The sequence below is a fragment of the Suricata suricatta genome, chromosome 1, assembly GCF_006229205.1.
Source record: "Suricata suricatta isolate VVHF042 chromosome 1, meerkat_22Aug2017_6uvM2_HiC, whole genome shotgun sequence".
NCBI lineage: Eukaryota > Metazoa > Chordata > Mammalia > Carnivora > Herpestidae > Suricata > Suricata suricatta.
Window position 1 is genome coordinate 46,867,569 of NC_043700.1, and position 21,362 is coordinate 46,888,930.

The following is a 21,362-nucleotide window of genomic DNA, read 5'->3' on the forward strand; positions in this document are numbered from 1 at the left end:
CTCTCAGCAGGATGATCCAATGCCCTGGAACAACGCTGGGCCTGCAGAATGCCAGATTCCACAGCGCCAGCTCCCTGGAGCATGGCCCGGAAGAAGGGGGTCACGGGCTCCAGGAGGGCATGTTCTCTTGGTGCCGAGGACTCCTCGCCTTGTGAGATCGGGTGTGGCCAGATGAGAGACTGAGTGGAGACCTCCAGAGCATGGGGGAGGGCAGGGGCTCCAGGCCGTTTGCCTGGGTTTCAAGACAGCACTAACCTTGTCCATCATCAGGAATCTGAATGCTGAGTTTTCTTCCTTTGATTATATATGAACAGATACAATCTATGCACTCATTCAATCAATCCCATTGAGATCTGTTATAAAAAGCCAACCTGAGTGCTCAGCTCTGTGAGTAAAAAATTAGGTTAGCATGAACTAAGCCGCTTATCAGGTACATCCCAGCAAGAGTTCCATAAGATCACCTTGTATTGGGGTTCCTTTCCAAGAGGTGGTGGTGCCTGAGTACACGGTCTCGTTCGGGGGCCACCGTATTGCTCAGAGGATGGCAGTGAGATCCCTACTTCCCAGACAAACATACTGCCTTTGCTGCCACCACCTAAGGGCATGGGTTGCAGACCCAGCAAAGCACTGTTTACCTTGGCCCCTGAGCCCTAGGCTGGTGCCCACTTTTGCAGAATAAGGTTGGATGCATGTAGATATCTGACCCTGAAGTAGAACTAGTGAGGGATGTTTTTCTTCATTGTTGTTATGGACTGAATTGTGTATCCACACTCCACCCATCAATTTATATGTTGAAGTCCTAATCCCTACTGTGACTGTATTTGTGGATAGGGCCTTTGGGGAAGTAATTATAGTTTAATGAGGTCATGAAGGTGGGGTCCTAATCCAATAGGACTGTGGTCTTATAAGGAGAGACAGAGAGAGAGGGAAAGAGAGAGGGAGGGAGAGAGAGACATCAGGGATGCAGGCACAGTGAAAAGATGGTGTGAGGACACAGTGAGAAGGCAGCTGTCTGTAAGCCAAGGAGAGAGGCCTCTGGGGAAAGGAAACCTGCCGCCATCTTGATCTTGGACGACCAGCCTCCTGACTGTGAGAAGATAAGTTGCTGTTGTTTAGGCTGCCTGGTTTGTGATATTTTGTTACAGTAGCTTGAGGAAGCTAATACAATCTCCTTCCTCTTTCTGTAGGCTAATCCAGAGGGAAGCCAGATGGTCTGAAGGTGGGAAGCAGGGCCAATGGCTATGAGGAGCAGTAGGATGGGATGGGGAGGGATGGTGGATTGGGGTGCCACGACGAGAGATGTCAGTGACCTAGGGGGAGGGGTCCGTGGAGTCAAAGCAACAGGGAAGCTCCCACAAGGGTCAGGAAAGGGACCTTTCGAGTGGCCCCAAAGTCCAGAGTGAAGGGGCATGGGTGACATGCTGCAGGAGCCCTTTCCTCTTTGCACACAGTGGGGCTCCAATGGAACCTGGGCGACAAAGGGCAATCCTGTGCTTTCCTGAACTCGGCCAGCCACAGAACCAAGTGTTGTGTCCCGGCCCCCACACAGAGTTGGACACTTTAGCACCCAACAACACGGATTTTGTTGAAGAAATGATAATATAGCCATAAAATGGACTTCTGTCTGGGTTTGGGCATGTTGAAGCTGAGGTGCCCTGGGGTGCTTCACACAGAGCTCTTTGCAAGGCAGTTGCCTATACGGAAAGATTTAGGGACTTGAAGTCCTCAGAACACAAGGTGGCCGAGGCTGTGAATGCGGATATGTGTTAGGAGACACGGGTCACAGCACTGAGGTGTGCTCCTAACATGGAAAGAGGTGGGCATGTGGGGGGAGGGGAGACAGGTCGCCCTCACGCACAGCTGGTAGGAATGTAGTCATTGTAGAAAACAATTAGGAAGTTTCCTCAAACAATAAATAGAACTACCTGATGAGCCATCAATCCCACTTCTGGGCAAATACCCAGAGGAAATGAAATCGGGAATGTGAAGACGTTAAGTATCTTGGCGTTATTCACAGTAGCCAAGACTTGGAAACAGCCTAACCTCTGTCTGTGGTTAGATGAATGGATAAAGAAAATGTGGTGCATACATTCCACCTACAGTGGAATACTGCTCAGTCATAAAGCAGGAGACCCTGCCATTTGCAGCAACATGGATGAACCTGGAGGACGTGATGCCGAGTGAAACAAGTCAGATGCAGGAAGACATACTGTGTGACCTCACTTATATGTGGAATCTAAAAACTTCAAACTCCCAGAAATAGAGAGCAGAGTGATGGTTACCGGGGGCTGGGCGTGGGGGACGCGGGGGAGATTGGAGAAAGGGTGCAAAGGTGCAGTCATACAAGATGAGTAAGTTTTGCAGACCCAATACACAGCATGATGACTACAGTCAACAATGTACATGGGATACTCGACATTTGCTGAGAGGGTAGATCTCAAGTTTTCTCACCACGTGCATAAAAATCATGACTATGTAAGGTGACGCTAATGCTGATTGTCTTGATTGTGGTGATCATTTCATAAGGTACATGTAAACAAAACATCACATTGTGCACTTGAAATATATGTAATTTTCATTTGTCAATCATACCTCAATAAAGCTGAGGCAGGGAGCTAAAGTCAGAAAGAAAGATAGAAAGGAAGAAAGAGAGAGAGAGAGAAAGAAAGTTGGAAGGAAGGAAGAGAGAGGGAGGAAGGAAGGGAGGGGAGAGAAAGAAAGAAAAAGGAAAGAAAGAAAAGGAGAGAAAGAAAGAAAAAAGAGAGATGGGGAGGAAGGGAGAGAAGGAGGAAGAAAGGAAGGAAGGAAACCAGTTTAAAGAGAAACTTGGAGTCTTTGACTTTACTCCTGCTACCCCCAAATAGTGACTTTCCCCTTAAAGACAGTAGAGGTTATTAAAAGAAATAATTACTTAAGGGTCACCCGAGTGGCTCCATTAGTTAAGCCCCTCCCCTGTTCACTCTCCCTGTCTCTCTCTCTCTCTCCCTGTCTCTCTCTCTCTCTCAAAAATAAATAAGCAAACCAAAAAAAAATGTTTAAAGAATCACTTAGCTAAGCAGTGAGCTTCAAGAACCAAGGGAGGCTCTAGGAAGCAGGTGTCTAGTTGCAGGTGACAGCTGGGGCCCTTGAGGAAGGTGCCTGGGAAGACAAGGGCCTCCTGGAGGATCAGGGGTCTGTGGGCATCTGGACCTTCAGATGCAAGTCTCCGTCAGCCACAGAAGCACAGGGAACTCGGAGTGGGACACTTCCCCAGCGCCACCTTGGTCTCCTTCACAAAGCTGAGGCCAGACCTAATCTTTCCCAGCTCTGAGCTCTGGTTTCATTAGTCATCCTCAGCCTCTCCCTTCCTGTGTGCCCTTGGGGCACTTGCCCATCTTCTCCAGCTGTGGCAGGAGTGTCCTCTGGTCCCTGACTTGGAGGGTATCTCTGTCAGCAGCCCTCCAAACCCAAGTGGGGGCGACATGCGCATAGATGCGAGGAGTCAGGGAGGAGCTCAGGGTGTCCTGGCACCTGCTGGACAGTCAGAACTCTGCGAGGTGCCCTGTTCCTGGGTTACAGAGGGATTCCTGTGGCTTTTTAAGAGGGTCACTTTGTTAAAACACCAACATTAGCGGAAATTGAAAGAGAAGAATGTGTACCAATAAGCAGGCGTTCTGCCACAGTGGCCTCCATCCCTCCCCCTCTTGTATGCATATCTGCTCGCACAGTGCTCTCAGGAGCACCCCAGCCAGCCCATCGCGCAGGCTTTCTGCCTTCATGAACACTCTCCCCGGCTGCTTCCTGGTTCACATTCAGAATGGCTGTGTAATATTCCTTTGTGTTGCTTTGTCCCAATTGAGTTACACAAGCCCCTAAGGTTGGACATTTAGGTTTTCTCCAGTTTGGGGTGATGGCGCCATTTGTCCTTCATTGTAATCATTTCCTTCAGGCCAATGGAGTAGGATTTCTGAGCCAACGGGTGCAAACTGCTTTTATAGATCCTGAAAGGACATTAACTTCCTTTCAGCAATCTGCTTGTTTATTCATGCTCAGTGGCCCCGGCTAATGGTCAGGGGACAAGTGTTAATGGGTGAATAAGAGAGGCCTTTCCTCAGACTCCTGCCAGAAAGACGCAGTTTTTCCAAAACCCTGGCAGATAACATGCCGAAATGTTTCAAGGAGGACAACTGGCCAGACCCCGTTGTTGTTGACAACAGCAAGAAAGAGAAACAAAGGACAACAGCAAGAAAGAGAAACAAAGCGTTCGGCAGAAGAAACGCCTCCCAGGGTGACTCAGGGCGGCCACCACTCTGTATGAATCCCCTGTTTCCCATCCTGAGGGTGGGCGCTGTTGCCTCCTGGGAGTCACCTGGGACATCCTTTTCACTGCCCTCCCCCTTGTTCATGCAGGTGCCAAGTGGGGGAGGGGCTCCAAAGACCCCTTGGAGATGGGGATCTGTGGGACAAGGGGGCTGGCTCCAGGTTGCGCTACTAAATGACAGCTGAGCTCTGATTGACCCTAGCATTACAGAGACCCATGGCGAGAGACCACTGAGATACATCAGCCATGCCCCCTGAGCTTGCAGTCCCCATCCCCGTCCCCCACTGGGTTCTCTGTATCCCTTGGATTGCTCTAAAAAGGAAATCAGAGAATGTGGGGCTCTCACAAAGTTGCACAGAGAAGGGCAGGAGTCCTGGGACGCCTGGCAGCCATCAGGCTATACCGGGCTGCCAGCTGGAAAGGCAGTTGGGGCGAAGAAGTCAGTCTTCCCATATGAAGGACTTCTCAGGGATGGAGGGCATGGGGTGAAGCTGCACATTATTCCAACAAGGCCAAACACATCACCTACCTGCAGGCCATAGCAGTGGGCCACCCACCACTCCTGGAACCAGAGAGACAGGGAAAGCCATCACCTACCCCACTGCCAATGTCCCCACAGACTTCAGAAACTCTCTGCTTTCTTATCCTTCTTCCTGGGCCTGTAAAATCATTCATCATTTATCTGAAATTCAAATTTGTCAGGGCATCTTGTATTTTTATTTGGTAATGTTCCCCAGTTGAGAGGCAATGGGAGGGGTCCAGGTAAGAGATGATGGGGTCCATCAGGGCTGGCTGATGGGGCGAACAGGAGAAGGCAGGTGAGAGAAATCTAGAAGGATTCCTTGGTTCGGGGCTAATACAACTGGATGGATCATGGTGTAATTTACAGAGGTGGAGAAAAATAGGGGAGAAACAATTTGGGGAGGAAAAATCAGGAGTTCTGTTCACATGTTTAGTTTGAGACACTTCTTAAATAAACAAGGGGGAATCGCACAAGAAGGTAGTTGAATAGATTAGTCTGGAATTCAGGGCAAAAGTTGGTGGTGAAGACAGATATGAAATATGATGGAATCTGATGGTCACCCACATGAGAGCTCAATTAAAGAAGGGAAGAAGGCCACGGACTGAGCTCCTATAACTCTAAGCTTTAAAGATGAAGCAGATAGGAGCAGAGCAGCATAGGAGAGGAATGGATTACATGCTTGAATTAAATCAGAACTCAGAATACTTTAGTACCTCTTTTTTGAGATTTACAGGGAAACATTCGTTGAGCCTCTGGCATAAGCCAGGCATTGTGCAAGGCACTTTATGTGTCACCTCAGTGAATCATCACAACGAACACTGGTAAGTGATCCTTATGACCTTGTTTTAATTTTTTTTAATGAGGGTTAAAGAATTTCCCCAGATCACAACTCATAAGCGACCAAGCTGATAACTGAGTTCAGATTTGCCTGGTTCCAAAACAAAACATCTGTTGTTGAAATGCACTCTGTTTTATAGGGCTGTTTGTTTTTGTTTCTGTTTTTTCGTATCTGCTCTTCCAGCCGGTACAATCTTTATTTACGTCAGGGGCCTCTCTTTATTTCTCTTATCTCCCTGAGTCTCAATTCTAGGCACATTGTTGGCACTCCACAGATGCTTGCTGTTTTGGGTCTGTGCTCTAAGCCCTTGGCCGGGGGCAGAAAATGTACAATGCCCACAAGATACTGAGAGTTTATGACTTCTCTCCAACAGGGCAGAGAACCAAAGCTTGTTAGTTCCCAGGCTTCGATCCCGGCCCAAAGTCAAACCCCTCAGTTAGTGACACCATCTACTCGATAGCTCTGGCACATGCAAGCAGAAGGCAGAGGGAAGGGTAGGGTTTTGAAGATTCAACGGTTGAGCCATGAAGAGGGAAGTGTGAGCTGCAGGAGGAAAGACCCACTCAAGCCCATTCCCATCTATTTTTGCTTAAATAAGAAATGTCATTTTCTTAGCAAAATCTGGGTCCTGTGTAGTGAACAGTGCTTCTAAAATTTCCCCCAATCCTGGCTCCTTGGACAGAAATCAAAGCAGTTGACAAGTGTCTTTTGCTATTTCCTGGGTAGCATGGGGGAATGAGGGCTCGAGGAAGGCACAGTTTCCCTCAATTACATTCACTTAACAACACTGGTGATTCTTACTACAAGCCACGGACTATAGTAGGTAGTTTCTAGTGATGAAGTGATCTCATCCTCATCATGACACTTCAAAGTGGGGAGTGGTATCACTTCTGCTTTATACATGAGGACTCCAAGCTTCAGGCAGCTTGGATAACTTGCCCAAGAGCACACAGGAAGTGGCAAAGTCAAGATTTGTACCCTGGCAGGCTGATTCCAGTGCTCAGGCACTTTGCCACTGGGCCATGGCTAATGCCTCCTGCAGGAGACTGAGGTAAGAGAAGGGTTGACTGACTTCACACAATCCTATCGTCCGTGGTCCAGGTTCCAAGCCCCAGAGGTGGGACTGTGAGCCCACACACGCAACTCCTCTGAGCCTCAGTTTCTTCAACAATAGACTATGAGCTCTTTTGTGGATTCCATCAATTGTCAGGAGAACTAGATGACATAAGATATGCAAAAATTCTTTGGAAACTAGAAAGCACAATCCAGAAGCAAAAGATTAAAGGGCTAATAGTGGTCAGTATGAACCTAAAGGGGGTTGGCCAATGTTTTCTGTAAAATGCCAGGGAGTAACTATTTTTTTGCTCATCAGGCCACGCAGTCTCTGCTAAAACTACTCAGCTCTGCTACCGTAGTGTGGAAGCAGCCATGGACAATTCATGAATGAATGAGCACAGCTGTGTGCTGATAAAACTTTACTGGCAAAACCGGGCACTGGCCAGATTTGGCCCTTTGTCTAGAGGAAGGATTCCAGAAAGATGTAGCTGAGATCGGTCCTCTGCACTATCCTAATTATGGTAACACGTTGACTGAAGACCTAGAGAGCATAATATCAGATTTGCAGGAGCCTTTCTCCCATGGCCACTCTCCTCACCTCAGGGGTGGTCAGAGGCATCCATCTAAGTAAGAGAGATATGAAAGATCCTTCATCCTGGGCTGTGGAATACTTTGTGGAGAAGTCAGGATGTCAAAATTCTTTTCCTCTTTTTCTTGGCTACTTCTCTGGAGCTAAGAAGAGGCTGGGGTCCCTTTTGCTGGGGAAGCTCTGATAGCTTGGGAAGGCTCACACAGCCAAAGTGGGATGTAGGGAGAAAAGGAGTGTCTTAGGCGAGCGGGGTACAGGTTTAAGGAAAAAGGAGAGTAAAGTGTGTGCATGGGCTGCTGTGCCATTGGTCATGTCCTCCCAGGAACTGTACATGTGGCGGCAGGCTGTGGAATGGAGACTGTGTTGGGATACTGGCTCAGATGTGACCGATGACACAAGCCTGAAAGGGAAAGCTCAATGACAGATGTCCGAATGCAGATTCAAACTGGTCCAACAGGCTGCAATACTTGGCAGAAGCCAGCGTGATGACATTTAATTGGGATTACTAACACGATCTGCCTTTAAGTTAAGGCAACAAGAAAACCAACAAAAGCCAGTTGTACTGACATGGGATGGAGGAGCCCTCACTAGGCAATATTCCCTTTGAAAGAGATCTGGAGTTGGGGGGTGGGGTTGGCGAACAGACATGATTATTAATGGCTGCTTCGTATCCCATCACTTGGATGTGGTATCATGTATTACTATGAGTCACGGCGAGGAAGGCTCGTGCAAATTTAGGCTACATCAGCATCAGCAGTGTCCAGATCAAAGTTTGTCACAGTTCAGCACACCCTGCCCTGGTCAGACTACACCAACAGTGCTGTGTCTAATTTTATTTTCCATGAAAACCTGGAGCTTCTTGGGTGGAGATGAGAGGGGAAGGATGGCCATTATGTTGATGCCAAACCTTAGCTAAACATCTACTCTGTGTAGGGCATCGTGCCAGGCATCAGGAACACAAAGACGAAAAAGGCACAGTACCTCATCATGAAGGAACTTTGTTCTGGACAATAAGAGGCACAGACACATAAAACAATGACGTCGATATAATGTAGCAGGTGTGAACACACACACACACACACACACACACACACACACACACACACACAGGTCTCCTAACCAAGTCACTATTGGAAGAAGGACTCTTGCTTTGCCTCGCTGAAGAACAATCACGAGAATGAGGAGAAAGCCTTGTTGCGGGCTGCTCCTGCAAGAGGAGCTAGAAACAGCTTGCGTGGGATAGTGAAGGAGGATTAGGCAGGACTTTCTGTCACTGTGGCTTATCTTCAATAGAAGTGCAATACCTCATCTGTCTGGGAAGTCCGGAGGGAGGTTCTTGTCCTGGGGGGGAGGGAGGTTGTACAAGATGTCCTCTGAGACCCCTTCCAAGGCTAAGCTCCCGAGTGCCATGGGTGGGAACAGCACCATGGAGCTGGCTTGCTCACTCTCTCCCCTAAGGAGACATAGTGCTGGAAACACTATCCTGTCTCTTGGCTTACTGTGCCCTGCACTGTCACCACAAGTCCAGGATCCCTCAGACAAAGTCTCTAGACTTCCCCTGTGGATTTATTGGAAATGAGTGGGGTGTGGGCACAGACTCTCCCTCCACACAAGAATACCGCATTCTCTGTTACTTGACAAAACCACTGGGTGCTCAGGCTAAACAAGCACGATTCTAACTCTTTGCTATTCTCACAGCAAAGTTCCCCTGATTGTTTCAATACTGATGATAATGGTAACATTGTTAAATAGCAACAATACTACTGACCAATGATGGTATTTACTGACTACTATTTTTGTGCCAGGCACTAAGAGTTTTCATATATAAATTAATTTAATCCTTACAGCAACTCTGTGGGGTAAGTACCATTGTCATCCCATTTGATTGGTGAAAAACAGGATTTGAGAGGTTAAATCTTTTGCCCTAAGATTATAGAACTATTCAGTGACACAGCCTAGATGTGAACCCAGAAGTTTCCCCTCAAAATGCATATCCTGAAGAGAATATATGTATTCACTTAGAATGTTTGAGGGGCACCTGGGTGGCTCAGTCCATTGAATGTCCAACTTTGGCTCAGGTCATGATCTCATGGTTCGAGGTTTCAAGCCCCACGTTGGGCTCGCTGCTGTCAGCATGGAGCCTGCTCTCTCTCTCTCTTTCTCTCTCTCTCTCTCTCTCTCTCTCTGGCCCCCCTCCCTCTCAAAAAAAATAATGTTTGAAGGACATATAGAGTCATAGAATTATCATTCAGCCCATTGACTTCAGGCTATAGCTTGCATTCTATTTGTGGATCATGACATAAATGTAGAGAGGGTGACTATTTCTTTAAAAATGAATAGAATAGAAAACCATCAGAACCCACTACACATTTAAGATTATTTCAGTTATGAGTATATGTGTGAACTAGGTCATGGTCAAGAAGTTTGGTAAACACTGATCTAGTCCAACCTGCTCACTTTACAAGTGAGTGTACTAAGGTTCAGACAGTGATTTTTCCCAAGATTACAGAGTGTTAATGGAAGAGCTGGGACTAAACCCAAGTTTTTCTAACACTCAGTTCCCACTATCAAGCTAAACTGACTCCAAAGAAAACCAAGAAAAAACAAGCATGATAATATAGTAGTGGCAGTGCTGTTGCTGTAGTAACAACAGTACTACTTCTAGCATGCATGCTTACTCTGCCAGGGGCCACTTGGAAAAGTGCCTTAAATATATTAACATATTTAAATCTCATAAAAACCCAATGAAGCAAGCATACTTATTTTCCTCATTTTCAGATGAAAAACTCAGGTACAGAAAGATCAAGTAACTTGGTCAAGGTCTTGTAGCTGGTCATGGAGAAGAGGGGATTCAAATTCACACAGGCTCGCTTCAGAGTCCATGGTGTTGACCATTATAAGGTACTGCATGACGCTGCCTGTTTTAATTTTCTCCCCAAATGCCATAATGCCTGCCCAGCATATACTATGATGTATGTGTCATAATATAATTAATTACACACTTCTTCCACTAGTCACATGTCCTCAAGGAGTGATTCCGTAATTACCATGCCATTTAGATACTTGACTGAAACTGAAATAGTCATTTTCACCCACAAATAAGATCCCCTCTAAGGTTCCAAGTCTCTGTCATTTATTCATTCACTCATTCACTCACTCATCATTTGCACATTTAAAAACATTGTGTGCTTGCAGAATTGAAGAGAGTAGGCAGAATTTTTCTTAAAAGACAAAACTGCACAACACCCTTGTTTGTTCGAAAAAGGATTAAGGCAGTTTACAAGGGTCCCTAAAATACACTAACATAACAGTAGATGAGACTAAGAGAAAGGAAGAAGTAGTGAGAGACACTAAACAGGGGTAGGAATGGGACTAATGGAAAAACGCTTTCTGGAAGGTCTATTCAGTGGCTGTGGGTGGACCACAGATCTGTCTGCAGGTTTTCCTTTTAATTACTTTCAAATTCACACATCTTGCAAGGGGATGACAACGAACTCTCAGTTCGCATTAATTACCTCTTGAAAGCAATTGTAATTACTTTCAGATTCACAGTCTCCTGAAGGTGAAAACAGACTAATTCCTCAAGGCAAGCACACCTCCTTCTGAGGCTAAGACAGAAAATAATGTCTGCGCGTGTCAACATTGTGTAAGGGAGTGATCAGCATCTTCAGCAGCACCCCTATAATGAGCACAGGGTGGAATTTCATGGCGCTGTTTCTGACAGTATGTCTCAGTAAACTCTAAGGGCATCACACTCCATCTTCGTTCCAAGATGCATGATGAAATCAGTAATCTGCCATATAATTGGATGTGGGCTCTGAGCACACTGTTCTCTGATGGCGGAGTCAAAGACAGGCCTGCTTGAAATGAGGCAGTCAAAGAAAAGGGGTGCCCAGTTCAAACGACATTTGGACCACTTGGTGTCCAGCTCTCCCCAGGCTGAGACCGCCCCAGCCACTCCAACTGTCAGGAGTCAGATTCTCCTTTGCATCAGCAGACTCTCCTTTGGCACATAGCATTAGCTACACCATACTGTTCTAATGTATATGTGTGCTTATGACTTTATTTTTTTTAGTTTATTTATTTGAGAGAGGAAGAGAGCAAGCAGGGGAAGGTCAGAGAGAGAAGGAGAGAGAATCCCAAGCAAGCTTTGCACTGGGGCTCAAACCCTCAAGCCATGAGGCCATGACGTGAGCCCAAACCAAGAGTCAGATGCCTAACCGACTGAGCCACCCAGGTGCCCTGATTTTAAACTCTCCCAGAGCAGGAATCACATCTCATAATTCTTTTCATTCCCATGCTATGGACTAAATATTTGTTTCCTCCCATATTCACATGTTGGAATCCTACCCCCCAATGTGATGGTATCTGGAGGTGGGGCCTCTGGGAGGTGATCAGGACATGAGGATAGAATCCTCCTGAATGGGATTAGTGTCTTTATAAAAAAGACCCCAAAGAGCTCCCTTGCCCTTTCTCCATGTGAGGACACAGTGAGAAGACAGCTGTCGATTAACCAGGAGGTGGGTCCTCACCAGACACCAAATCTGCCAGTACCTTGATCTTGGACTTCCCAGTCTCTAGAACTGTGAGAAACAGCTATTTGTTATTTAAGCCACTCAGACTGTGGCAGTTTGTTATAACAGCCCCAATGGACTAAAATTCCAGGGTTTTCTCCGTTGCTCCGCACCCACTAAGCACTCATGTACAAGTGAAGCAGTGATTAAGGATGATGATGGCAATGTCTGTTGCTGTTAAGAAAGAATTAAATTAAGCTGTGAGAAGAGCCCATTTCACTAGGAACTCTCTCCATTCCAGTCTATGTTGCTGTAAAACTCGAGCTTCCCACTAAATCAGCACCTAGATGTTTGCACTTCCCCTTTCTCCTATTACATTTTCACAGTGGGAATTCAAATTCCTTAGTAGTGTTATGGTAGGAGAAAGCAGGAAGAAAAGGTTGTCTCCCATGACCACTCTTTGTCACCACAGTAATGTCCCAGAATAGTCATGAGTAATAGTGAACCTCCTATAACCCTTTCACTCCATCACATCTTCGCCAAAGTGCTGAACAAAAGACCTCAGGACTCCATGACTGTCCAATCTCAATCCTCTTATTCATGAACTTAAGCCTGATGGTCAATACTGTCCCAAACTGAACATGCAACAGATCAAAAACATAATATGGTACCATCAGCCCAGGTAATAAACAAAATGGGTCAAAGATATAGAAAATCTTAGAGGAATTGGGGGTAGGAAGAATGGACTGATGCAGCTTCATTGAATGACATTGGAAGACTGTGTGCATAGAACTTGGCAATGTTGTGAAGTATCAGGAAAGTTCCCAAGAGGATGCCAGTGAGGAATGGATAGTTGGGTAGAAAGCCCATCTGAGAAAATAATGTGGGTTAAAATAATTTAAATACAGATGGTTGGATTGGACAGGGGATGTTGGGATGATGCGTGAACACAAGGCACAGTATGTGCCTTTTATTTTGAATACTTGAATAAAGAGATGAATTGAGACAAGTCCCATGAGAAGTTTTATAAGAGTAATATTTTTATGGGTTAGATTATAATTTTATAATATTGAAAAACAGCAGGAGAAAGCATGTGTACTGCAATCATTTTTTAACAAGTCAGTTATTCAGACATGGCACTTGGTCACAGTGGTAATTTTGTCATTGAATTGTAGGATGCACGAGCTATGAGTCGACAACAAGGTTTTGAGGTCGGAGAGTGGTTCAAGTAGAATTTCTGTCTCAGCCAGTCCAGGCTACCATAACACAATACCACAGCCTGGGTGGCTTAAATAACAAACATTTATTTGTCACAGTTGTGGAGACTGGGAAGTCTAAGATCAAGGTGTGGGTAGATTCTGTTGTTGGTAAGGGCTGTTTTCCTGGCTTACTGTCCCTTTCTCTCTGTGTCCTCACATGGTGGATCTCTAGAGACCTGTCCCAGGGTCCTCATTTGTCTGGCACTCTCTTCTAGACCCTCTTCTGTCACCTAAAAGTTCCTATTCAGCAGATAGATTGTAATGCCATAGCCTAGCTTTCCTGCTGGACTAAAACAGTTTCCAAAAATTCTGGAAATTTGTTATGGTTGTGGCTGCCAAGCCCACAAAACCCATATCCCAGTATCCCACTGAGCAGCCCAAGAACATGTTCAGATCATCCTCTGGCCGGACATTGTCCATGGGTCCTTGAGATGAATCATGACTTTCTCTCATTGTTGCTGTTGGCCATCCCCCGACTCAGGTCAAGGGGTGGTGGGACAGACACCATTCCTAATGATGCCCTTTGTGTGACATTTTGTGGTGTGGAACCCTGAAGGTAAAGGGAGCATTGAACATTCCCTCACAGGCCCCAGGTGACTATTCTCTCTTGACAGAAAGTGAGACAAGACCAGTGAGGTCCTGGGCATCTGCCTCATGATTTCCAGCGAAGGGTCATCTGCAAGTGCTTAGCCTCAAGATCCCTGTACTAGAGTTAACTCATGGGCCCCACCCTCAGCACTCTAAGTCATCTCAGCCTGGCCAGCAGCCTTGCTCTGACCAACTCCCCTCCAGCAATACCCATACTTCTATTGCATGCATCTCCTCTAGATTACCATAGCACTTGTTGTCAACATACAGTCTCTGTCATCATCCCTATCACATTCTTCCTTAAGACAGGGCTCTAGATGTATGCCTCTGCTTTGTCCACCAACTGGGAGCTCCTTGAAGGAAGCCCATGGGTCTTATTTATCTGTATCTCCACTTCTAGCATGGAGCCTGACACAAAGTAGGCAATCATGTAGGATGGGTGAGGTTAAAATAAACTGATCCCCTGGTCTTACTTTGTCAACTCTTACATAGTTTCACTGAGAAAGGTGGGAACTGGGCACCTCTCCCTCTGAGTGGGAGTCAGAAGAGACCACCACAACCTCTGTCCCTCTCTGCTTCACCTTCTCCATCACAATGGAGTGACCTGTAAGCGGTGAGCTAGGTTGTTCAAAGCATGTGGTCTTCTGCTTGATCCCTTTCTAAGTCCATGAGCTCTGCTTCTTCCTGTCTAGAAAATGTGTTCCTAACTCCATCCTAGGACCAGCCTGTCTTGAAGATGGACACTGGGGAGAAGAGCCAAGCTGAACTGGGGCAAACCTGTCCCACCCCCAGTAATTGCAAAAGGACAGCAGGTTTGGAATGACTCTGATTATCCACAGCAGCAAAATGTCTCATGACTATTTTCATCATGCCACAGGACAAGGGGCTTAGCCTGTTCTGTGCAAACCACAGTACAGAGCTCCAGGGAGGCCCAGTGTGATGCACAAGTCACACAATGATGTGGGAAAAGTCAGAAGCCACTCGGGGTAGCTAGGTCTCTGCTCCTGGATTCAGAGATTCCCTAAGCTCACATAGAACCGGCCAACTCCTCACCCCACATGAAATGGGCAATGTTGCCAAGAGTCACGCTAGTCTGAAAAGCCAGCCAGCTTCCTCCTTCATGGTTTCCATGGTGACAGGGGCAGTGTTCGGGCTTATGACTGTGAAAATGAAGAGCAGAGGTTCCAGTTCTCCAGTTCCCATCTATTGTTGCTCCCTATATACCTCCATCCACATCCTTAAAGGCCAGAACAGGAAAAGGTGCCCTTACCTGCTAAGATGAAGATGCCCACAAGAATCAGGAAGACCAGCAGGTACAGCCCAAGGACAGCATGCTTCAGAGCTGACAGGGAGCCCAGCTGAGTACAGCAGCCACCTGCCCGTCGCTTGTGGCATGGACCTAGACAATAAGAATAAAAAGAGGAGGGGGGGAAAAAGCACTTGAAAACCCACAAGTATTTTTTTTTCTTTTGGTCTCATCTTCCTGATACGCTCAGATGCTCACATGGAACCTCTCCTACAGTTTCTGCACATTTGTAATGCAGTTGTAACAAGGGGGAAGTTCCCAGAACCTGAGCTTCTAGCTCTTGCTCCACCCTCCTCATTCATGGGCAAGCCAGATAGGCATGCCCACAGTTCACGTGCCCAGAAAATTCACCCTCCTGGAGCCAGTCCAAGCATCAGAGAAAGCTCAAATAGGCTGGAGTATGTGTCTTTTACACATACTCTACATTGTCCCATGTGACCTAGAGAGTATGGGAAAAAATTTAAAACAGGAGTTACAAGTTTTAACTTCTACAGTGGCCAGCAAGGGATGGAAATAAGCAACGTGAGCCATGTGGCCCTGGGACCTAACAGCACCTGCCCTGTCTGGAAGACACTGTGATGTAGGAGTAGGGGCCAGGTGTTGCCAGACACAGAATTTTCAAGACAAGCCAAAACGATATTGAGGAATGGCACTATGTTTAAAGTGTTGACAGCTAGTAATAATAATAGAAGACAAAAAACTTACAAAACACTAGGGAGTATAAACAAAACACACTTACATGCCAGGGCAGGCCACCAGTTTGCAAACACAGATTTAGATTTCCAGGAAAGCATAGTGACTTACTCCTGCAAAACTACACAAGGCTCACCAGCTTCTGGCCAATCCAGAGCAGCAAATTATCAGTGCTCTCCTGGACCTCATGGGTCTTGGAGTCCAACTCCTTCAGGTTACATATAAAGGTTGCCAAATGTTAGTGGCAAATCCTAGGTGAGAACCCAGGGGCCCTGGCTCTTGGTCATCTTTCAGCTGGACTCCTCCTTTGACACAGGCTTCTTGGCCTTAGCAGAGGCTGGGAAGCCACTAAACCTCCATCTATGTCAACTGACAGTGGGAAAGAGGGGATGCTCTCCTTCCCTGACTCCCAGAAGGGCAGGTAAGAATCAATAAAGGCCTTTTTTTTTTTTTTTCAAAATCACATGCCCCTCTTATACTTATTCTCCCTCTCTGGCGAGGGACAGTGTAGCTGATGTGTGCTGCATGTGGAAGAAGGTGTGGGAGCAGAAAAGGGTTGAAATAATTGATATGCAGAAATTTTTTTTTAACTTTTTTTTAATGTTTTATTTACTTTTGATACAGAGAGAGACAGAACATGAGAGGGGGAGGGGCAGAGAGAGAAGGAGACACAGAACCGGAAGCAGGCTCCAGGCCCTGAGCTAGCTGTCAGCACAGAGCCTGATGCGGGGCTCGAACCCACGAACGTGAGATCTGACCTGAGCCGAAGTCGGAGGCTTAACCGACTGAGCCACCCAGGCGCCCCAGAAATGTTGTTAAAGATGATATGATTGTTTGTAATTCCTTGGTAGCTTTGGTTTGCGAGTGAGATGCTTCTGGGGCTACTTACTATCTCTCAGGTACTGTAACCACCTCCGGGGCCTTTAGGAGGTTTGGTTATCAGGAAGGAAGGGATGGGTGACCACATTGGTTTCCCGGCTCCCCAGAAGTATTGTTGAGCAAGGAATATTTTCCCACTCATCCACTCCATTTTACTGAAAATACTGCTGTTAAAACAGTTAGGTATAACTTATATAATACTTCCATAAAACATTGGGTACAATTTGGAGCAGTTGGTAAAGAAAGACAAATCCAATTACCATTCTCATCAACCTTTAACTGCTAACAAATTTTGAAAAGTTAACCTACTTTTCCACTAAGATCTGAGCAGACTACATCCTTTCAACTCCCTCTCAGTCTCCCTTTCCAGGATTTTCTATCCCTTTTTACACAATAGAATCTATAAGCTGTTTTGCTCCTGAATATGAAGGTTTCTTGTAACATTTCACCTTTTTGTTGTTGTTGTTCTCATAAGAGCCACTGGCTTTCTGGTTGCAACATACTAGAGACAAGCTGTTTCCTTACAGAGTCAGGATGTCAGGCACAGCATTGGACATGACATAGATATGAGTCCTTGTCAACGTGACGGCTGTTCCAGCTCTCCAACTCTACGCCCTGATGACAGTGCTGAAGGTGCTGACCATGGTCAACGAACTGTTGCAAGGGGTCAGAAGATGACCATGCTGAAGGTTATTATCCTTACGTTTATCCCAAACCAATCTTGGGCTCCTCCTTCGCTGGTGTTGTTTGACCCTCTTCTTACTTCCCTTGATATATTTCAGCCATATTCTGTTAACTCTTCCAGTTTCAATGCAATCTTGTATTTCTGGTTCTTGTAAAAAGAAATCATTCTTGCTTCAAAACAAAGTTGATATAATTTTTTTCCATGTAACTTTTTGTTGAGGCCCGACAAGTCATTACAACTTGCCTGAACTTGAGGCAGTTTAGTAAGATGAAGCTTAACATAGTTAAGAACTCAATGTAACAAGATACATTTGCAGCCTGACTAGCAAGGCTACATCACAACTTATAAAGTGCCAGATGAGTGCTGATTGTCCTTCAGCTTGAAACTTTTCACGTGGGAAAGAAAAACAAAAAGATCTCCTTCCTTCCTCTAGGAATGAAAACATTTCCCCAAACTAATGAACCACAAGGGCAAGGACTGCTTTTTCTTCAATTCCACCAATTAGAACACCATCCTTTATTTTGTCAAGTCTGTACTGACTTTCAATCTTGGCAGAATAGGAGAAGAAAAGTCACATAGACAACAATACTGCCAACTTGATATTGCCTTCTGTGTGTGCACATTCATTGCTAGCTCACTGTGAGAATGGGGCAAACTGCAATGATATAGCTCTATTTTTTCCCATCAAAAAAGAATAGTTTCTTCTCCTCTATCTGAGGCTTCTATTTAATAGTCAGAACCTACTGGTGACAGGTCCCTTTATCAACTAACACACAACATAGGCCTTCTTAGAGAGCTTAGTTCTTCTAGCAAGACTCAATATTGTACATCAAACAAAATCTATCTTAAATAGAACATGTAAGAATTTCAAACAGAGGTTTTCCACAAATGCATTAGATAAGTAGAACATGAATGATTCTGGCAAAATACTTAGAGAATGTGATTATAAGGGAAAAGAGACAAGTTAAGGGGAAGATGAGTTACTAAATATGTCCAAAACACCTTTCCTGACGTTTTAGCTTAATGTGGCAGCAGCATGTTAGCTGGGTACAGTATTCAAATTATTTAGGCCTCGTGGAAGATTAAAACCAAAATGATGCAGTCAGTAAAACCAGGACAAAAAAGATGTTCACTTATTTGTTTAAAAAAAAGTAAAAGAAATGAGTTTTCAAGCCATGAAAAAACATGGAGGAAACTTACGTGCATATTACTAACTGAAAGAAGCCAAACTGAAAAGGCGACATATGACATTCTGGAAAAGGCAGGGGTTGGAGGGAAGGGGGGATGAAAAGGAAAAGCACAGATAATTTTTAGGGTGGTGAGACTATTCTGTATGATATTATAATGATGGATACATATAATTGTACATTTGTCTCAACCCATTGAATGCACAACACCAAGACAGAATCCTAATGTAGACTGTGGACCTTGGATGATAGTGATGTGTCAATGTAAGTTCATCAATTATAAGACGTGTACCACTGTGGTAGATGTGCACGTATGGAGGCGCGGAGTATATGGGAATGAGAGCATTCATTTTCTGCTTAATCTTGCTGTAAACCTAAAACCACTCTAAAAAAATAAAGTCTATTTTTTAAAAAGTAGAGGTTTTGACTTTTGGATTACCAAGCTAAAACCTTTACCAGGCATTTACTGAACCCACCCACTATCAATTGACCCACTGTGGTATCCAGCCTTCAAGATGCAACCCCCCCCCCCCCGCCCATGACTCCTGCCCCCTTGTGTAGTCTGCTGCTGCACTGCACTAGGATTTGGTTTGTGAGACCAACAGAAGTGATAGCATGTCACTTCTGAGATTAGACAGGAGACACAGCAGCTTCTCCTTATTCACTTTGTCTCTCTTGGAACATCTATTTGGGGGGAAGCCAGCCGCTATGTCATGAACACCCTATGAAGAAGTTATTTGTTAAGGAACCGAGGCCTTCAGCCCATAGTCACGTGAACGAGCCTGGAAGCAGATCTCCAGCCAAATCAAGCCTTCAGATGACTACACTCTGGCCAAGATCTTGACAGCAGTCTCATGAGAGACCATGGGCCAGAACTACCAAACTAAGCTGCTCCCAGATTCCTGCCAGATTATATTATATATAAGCATATTTCTGAGCAAAATTTTCATCTGAAAAGGGAGATAAAATCTTGGCTTTCCTTATACACCTATGGGTTCCTCAGAAACTGGGAAGATGATAAATTTTTATGGTTTTAAGCTGTTAAGTTTTGGGCTGATTTGTTATGCAGCAAAAGATAACTAATACACTTATGACAGACATTGTCAAAGGCAAAGACAATAAGCTGCCTCAGGGAGAGACAGTGTGAGTCTTGTTCACCTCCAGTTTTTCAGTTCTCAGACCAGTGGCTGGCATGTAGTAGGCATTCAAAATAATTGTTGAATGAGAAGCTAAAATATGGCCACAGCCCTTCGGATGCTCACAGCTGAGGGGAAGAAGAAACATCAAGAGGCAACTTATACAGGTGTGAATGAAACAGGTATGTAGGAGAGAGATAGCACGAGTGAAAGGTTGCATTGCAAAGGTAGTGATTGATTCTGTGTCTGGGAAAAGGTCCCAGAGTCTGCATGAAGTCTGCACCTCAGCAGGGCTCAGAAGGGGAGGCCTTTCTAGATGAGCCACAATCCAGTATCTTTCCCTTCTGTGTCATGAATTTGATTTACAGCTATTCTAAATTTGAAAACTATGCCTTTAAGAAGAAAAATTTCTTCCTCCATGTGAGAACAGTTATGAAGAAAACACCAGGCAAAGCTGTTAGTTATTAAACATAGATGTTGTTTGCAGACATGGTCACACACAAGACCAGATCAAAGGAGAAAATGGCACACATGCAAAACAAACAAACAAACAAAAAACCCTCCCAAGATCTAGGAGAATCAAGGGAAAGGTGTTTCCGTCTTGTAGTGGCCTCCACAAAAGTGAGGGTGGCTTCTCAGGAGATCAGACAGCTAAAAGAAGGAAGCTGAGGGGAAGACAAGGATAGTGGCTCCAAGGAAACAAATAGAAACTAAAAAAAAAAAAAAAAGGCAAAGTGACTGGCAGAGAAGGCCCCTGGATGCCAGGCTGGAAGATGTTGTCTATCTCAGCATGGGGCCTATGGCTTCTTGATCAGCTGGAAGACGGTTACCCCGACTCCAGACATTCCGTCTGCCTGTAGCCTGCACAAGTTTGCCATAGCTGAGGATCTCTGGGCCATTAAATCTGACACTCCATCTTTTATTTTAAAATTTTTTAATGTTTATTTATTTCTGAAAGAGAGAGACAGAGCATGAGCGGGGAGGGGCAGAGAGAGAGGGAAACACAGAATCTGAAGCAGGCCCCAGGTTCCAAGCCTGGGTTCAGCACAGAGCCCAACACAGGGCTCGAACTCATAAACTGTGAGATCATGACCTGAATCGAAGTCAGGCACCCAACAGACTGAGCCATCCAGGTTCCCCTATTGCTCCATTTTTAAAAACTTTCACTTCTTTGAGAAGGAAATTTTACATCATTGTAAGGGGAAAATCAATATATTCCTCTTACACGTTAAAATAAATATCTGGCCATTAAAAGAACACATTTATTTTTGTGTATCACTTACAGCCTTCTTGAGTATGCCTATATTGTAGAGAGCCACATTCTGTGAAACACTGATTTCAGCAAAAGCAGTGAAGTCACAGTACAACAGCAAATCACAAGGAAAAGTTGATTTCATCTACAGAGAAGCAAAACCATACTTTTCAGATGTTCACCATTAAAAATATTCTAGAAAATAGAACGTTCTAGAAGGTAGAATATTAGGGATCTGGTGTCACTGAAAGAGGTGTGTCAGAACCTTGTACACATCTCTAGAGCTCACCTTGTCATTCACGACTGTCCCTTTACGCCTCTGTCTGCCACCTTAGAAGTTGGCTGAGGGCGAGGCAGGTCTCACTTCTACCCCTCAGCCAGCACAAGGCAGAACCGCTCTAAGCTTCTTTGCAGGAACAAAGAAATGTGTAAGGCGTTTATTTTTGCTACAAAGATCCTCTCTTACATTTGTCTTATGCAAATAGTTCATACATTTCTGTTGGCTGTGAAACCATTTTTGAGCAAGATTTTGGTCTGGAAAATTAAACAAAATCTTG

At 45.2% G+C, this 21,362-nt stretch overlaps 1 protein-coding gene across 2 annotated transcripts in view; it reads right to left on the reverse strand.

Annotated features, from left to right (window-relative positions):
- Nucleotides 1–21,362, reverse strand: part of SCARA5 (scavenger receptor class A member 5) — an 87,160-nt gene that overhangs the window by 44,173 nt on the left and 21,625 nt on the right. For both annotated transcript variants that reach the window (XM_029938394.1, XM_029938402.1), the window contains exon 3: nucleotides 14,938–15,066. In XM_029938394.1, the coding sequence (XP_029794254.1) occupies nucleotides 14,938–15,066 (129 nt within the window). The remainder of the gene's footprint in view (nucleotides 1–14,937; nucleotides 15,067–21,362) is intronic.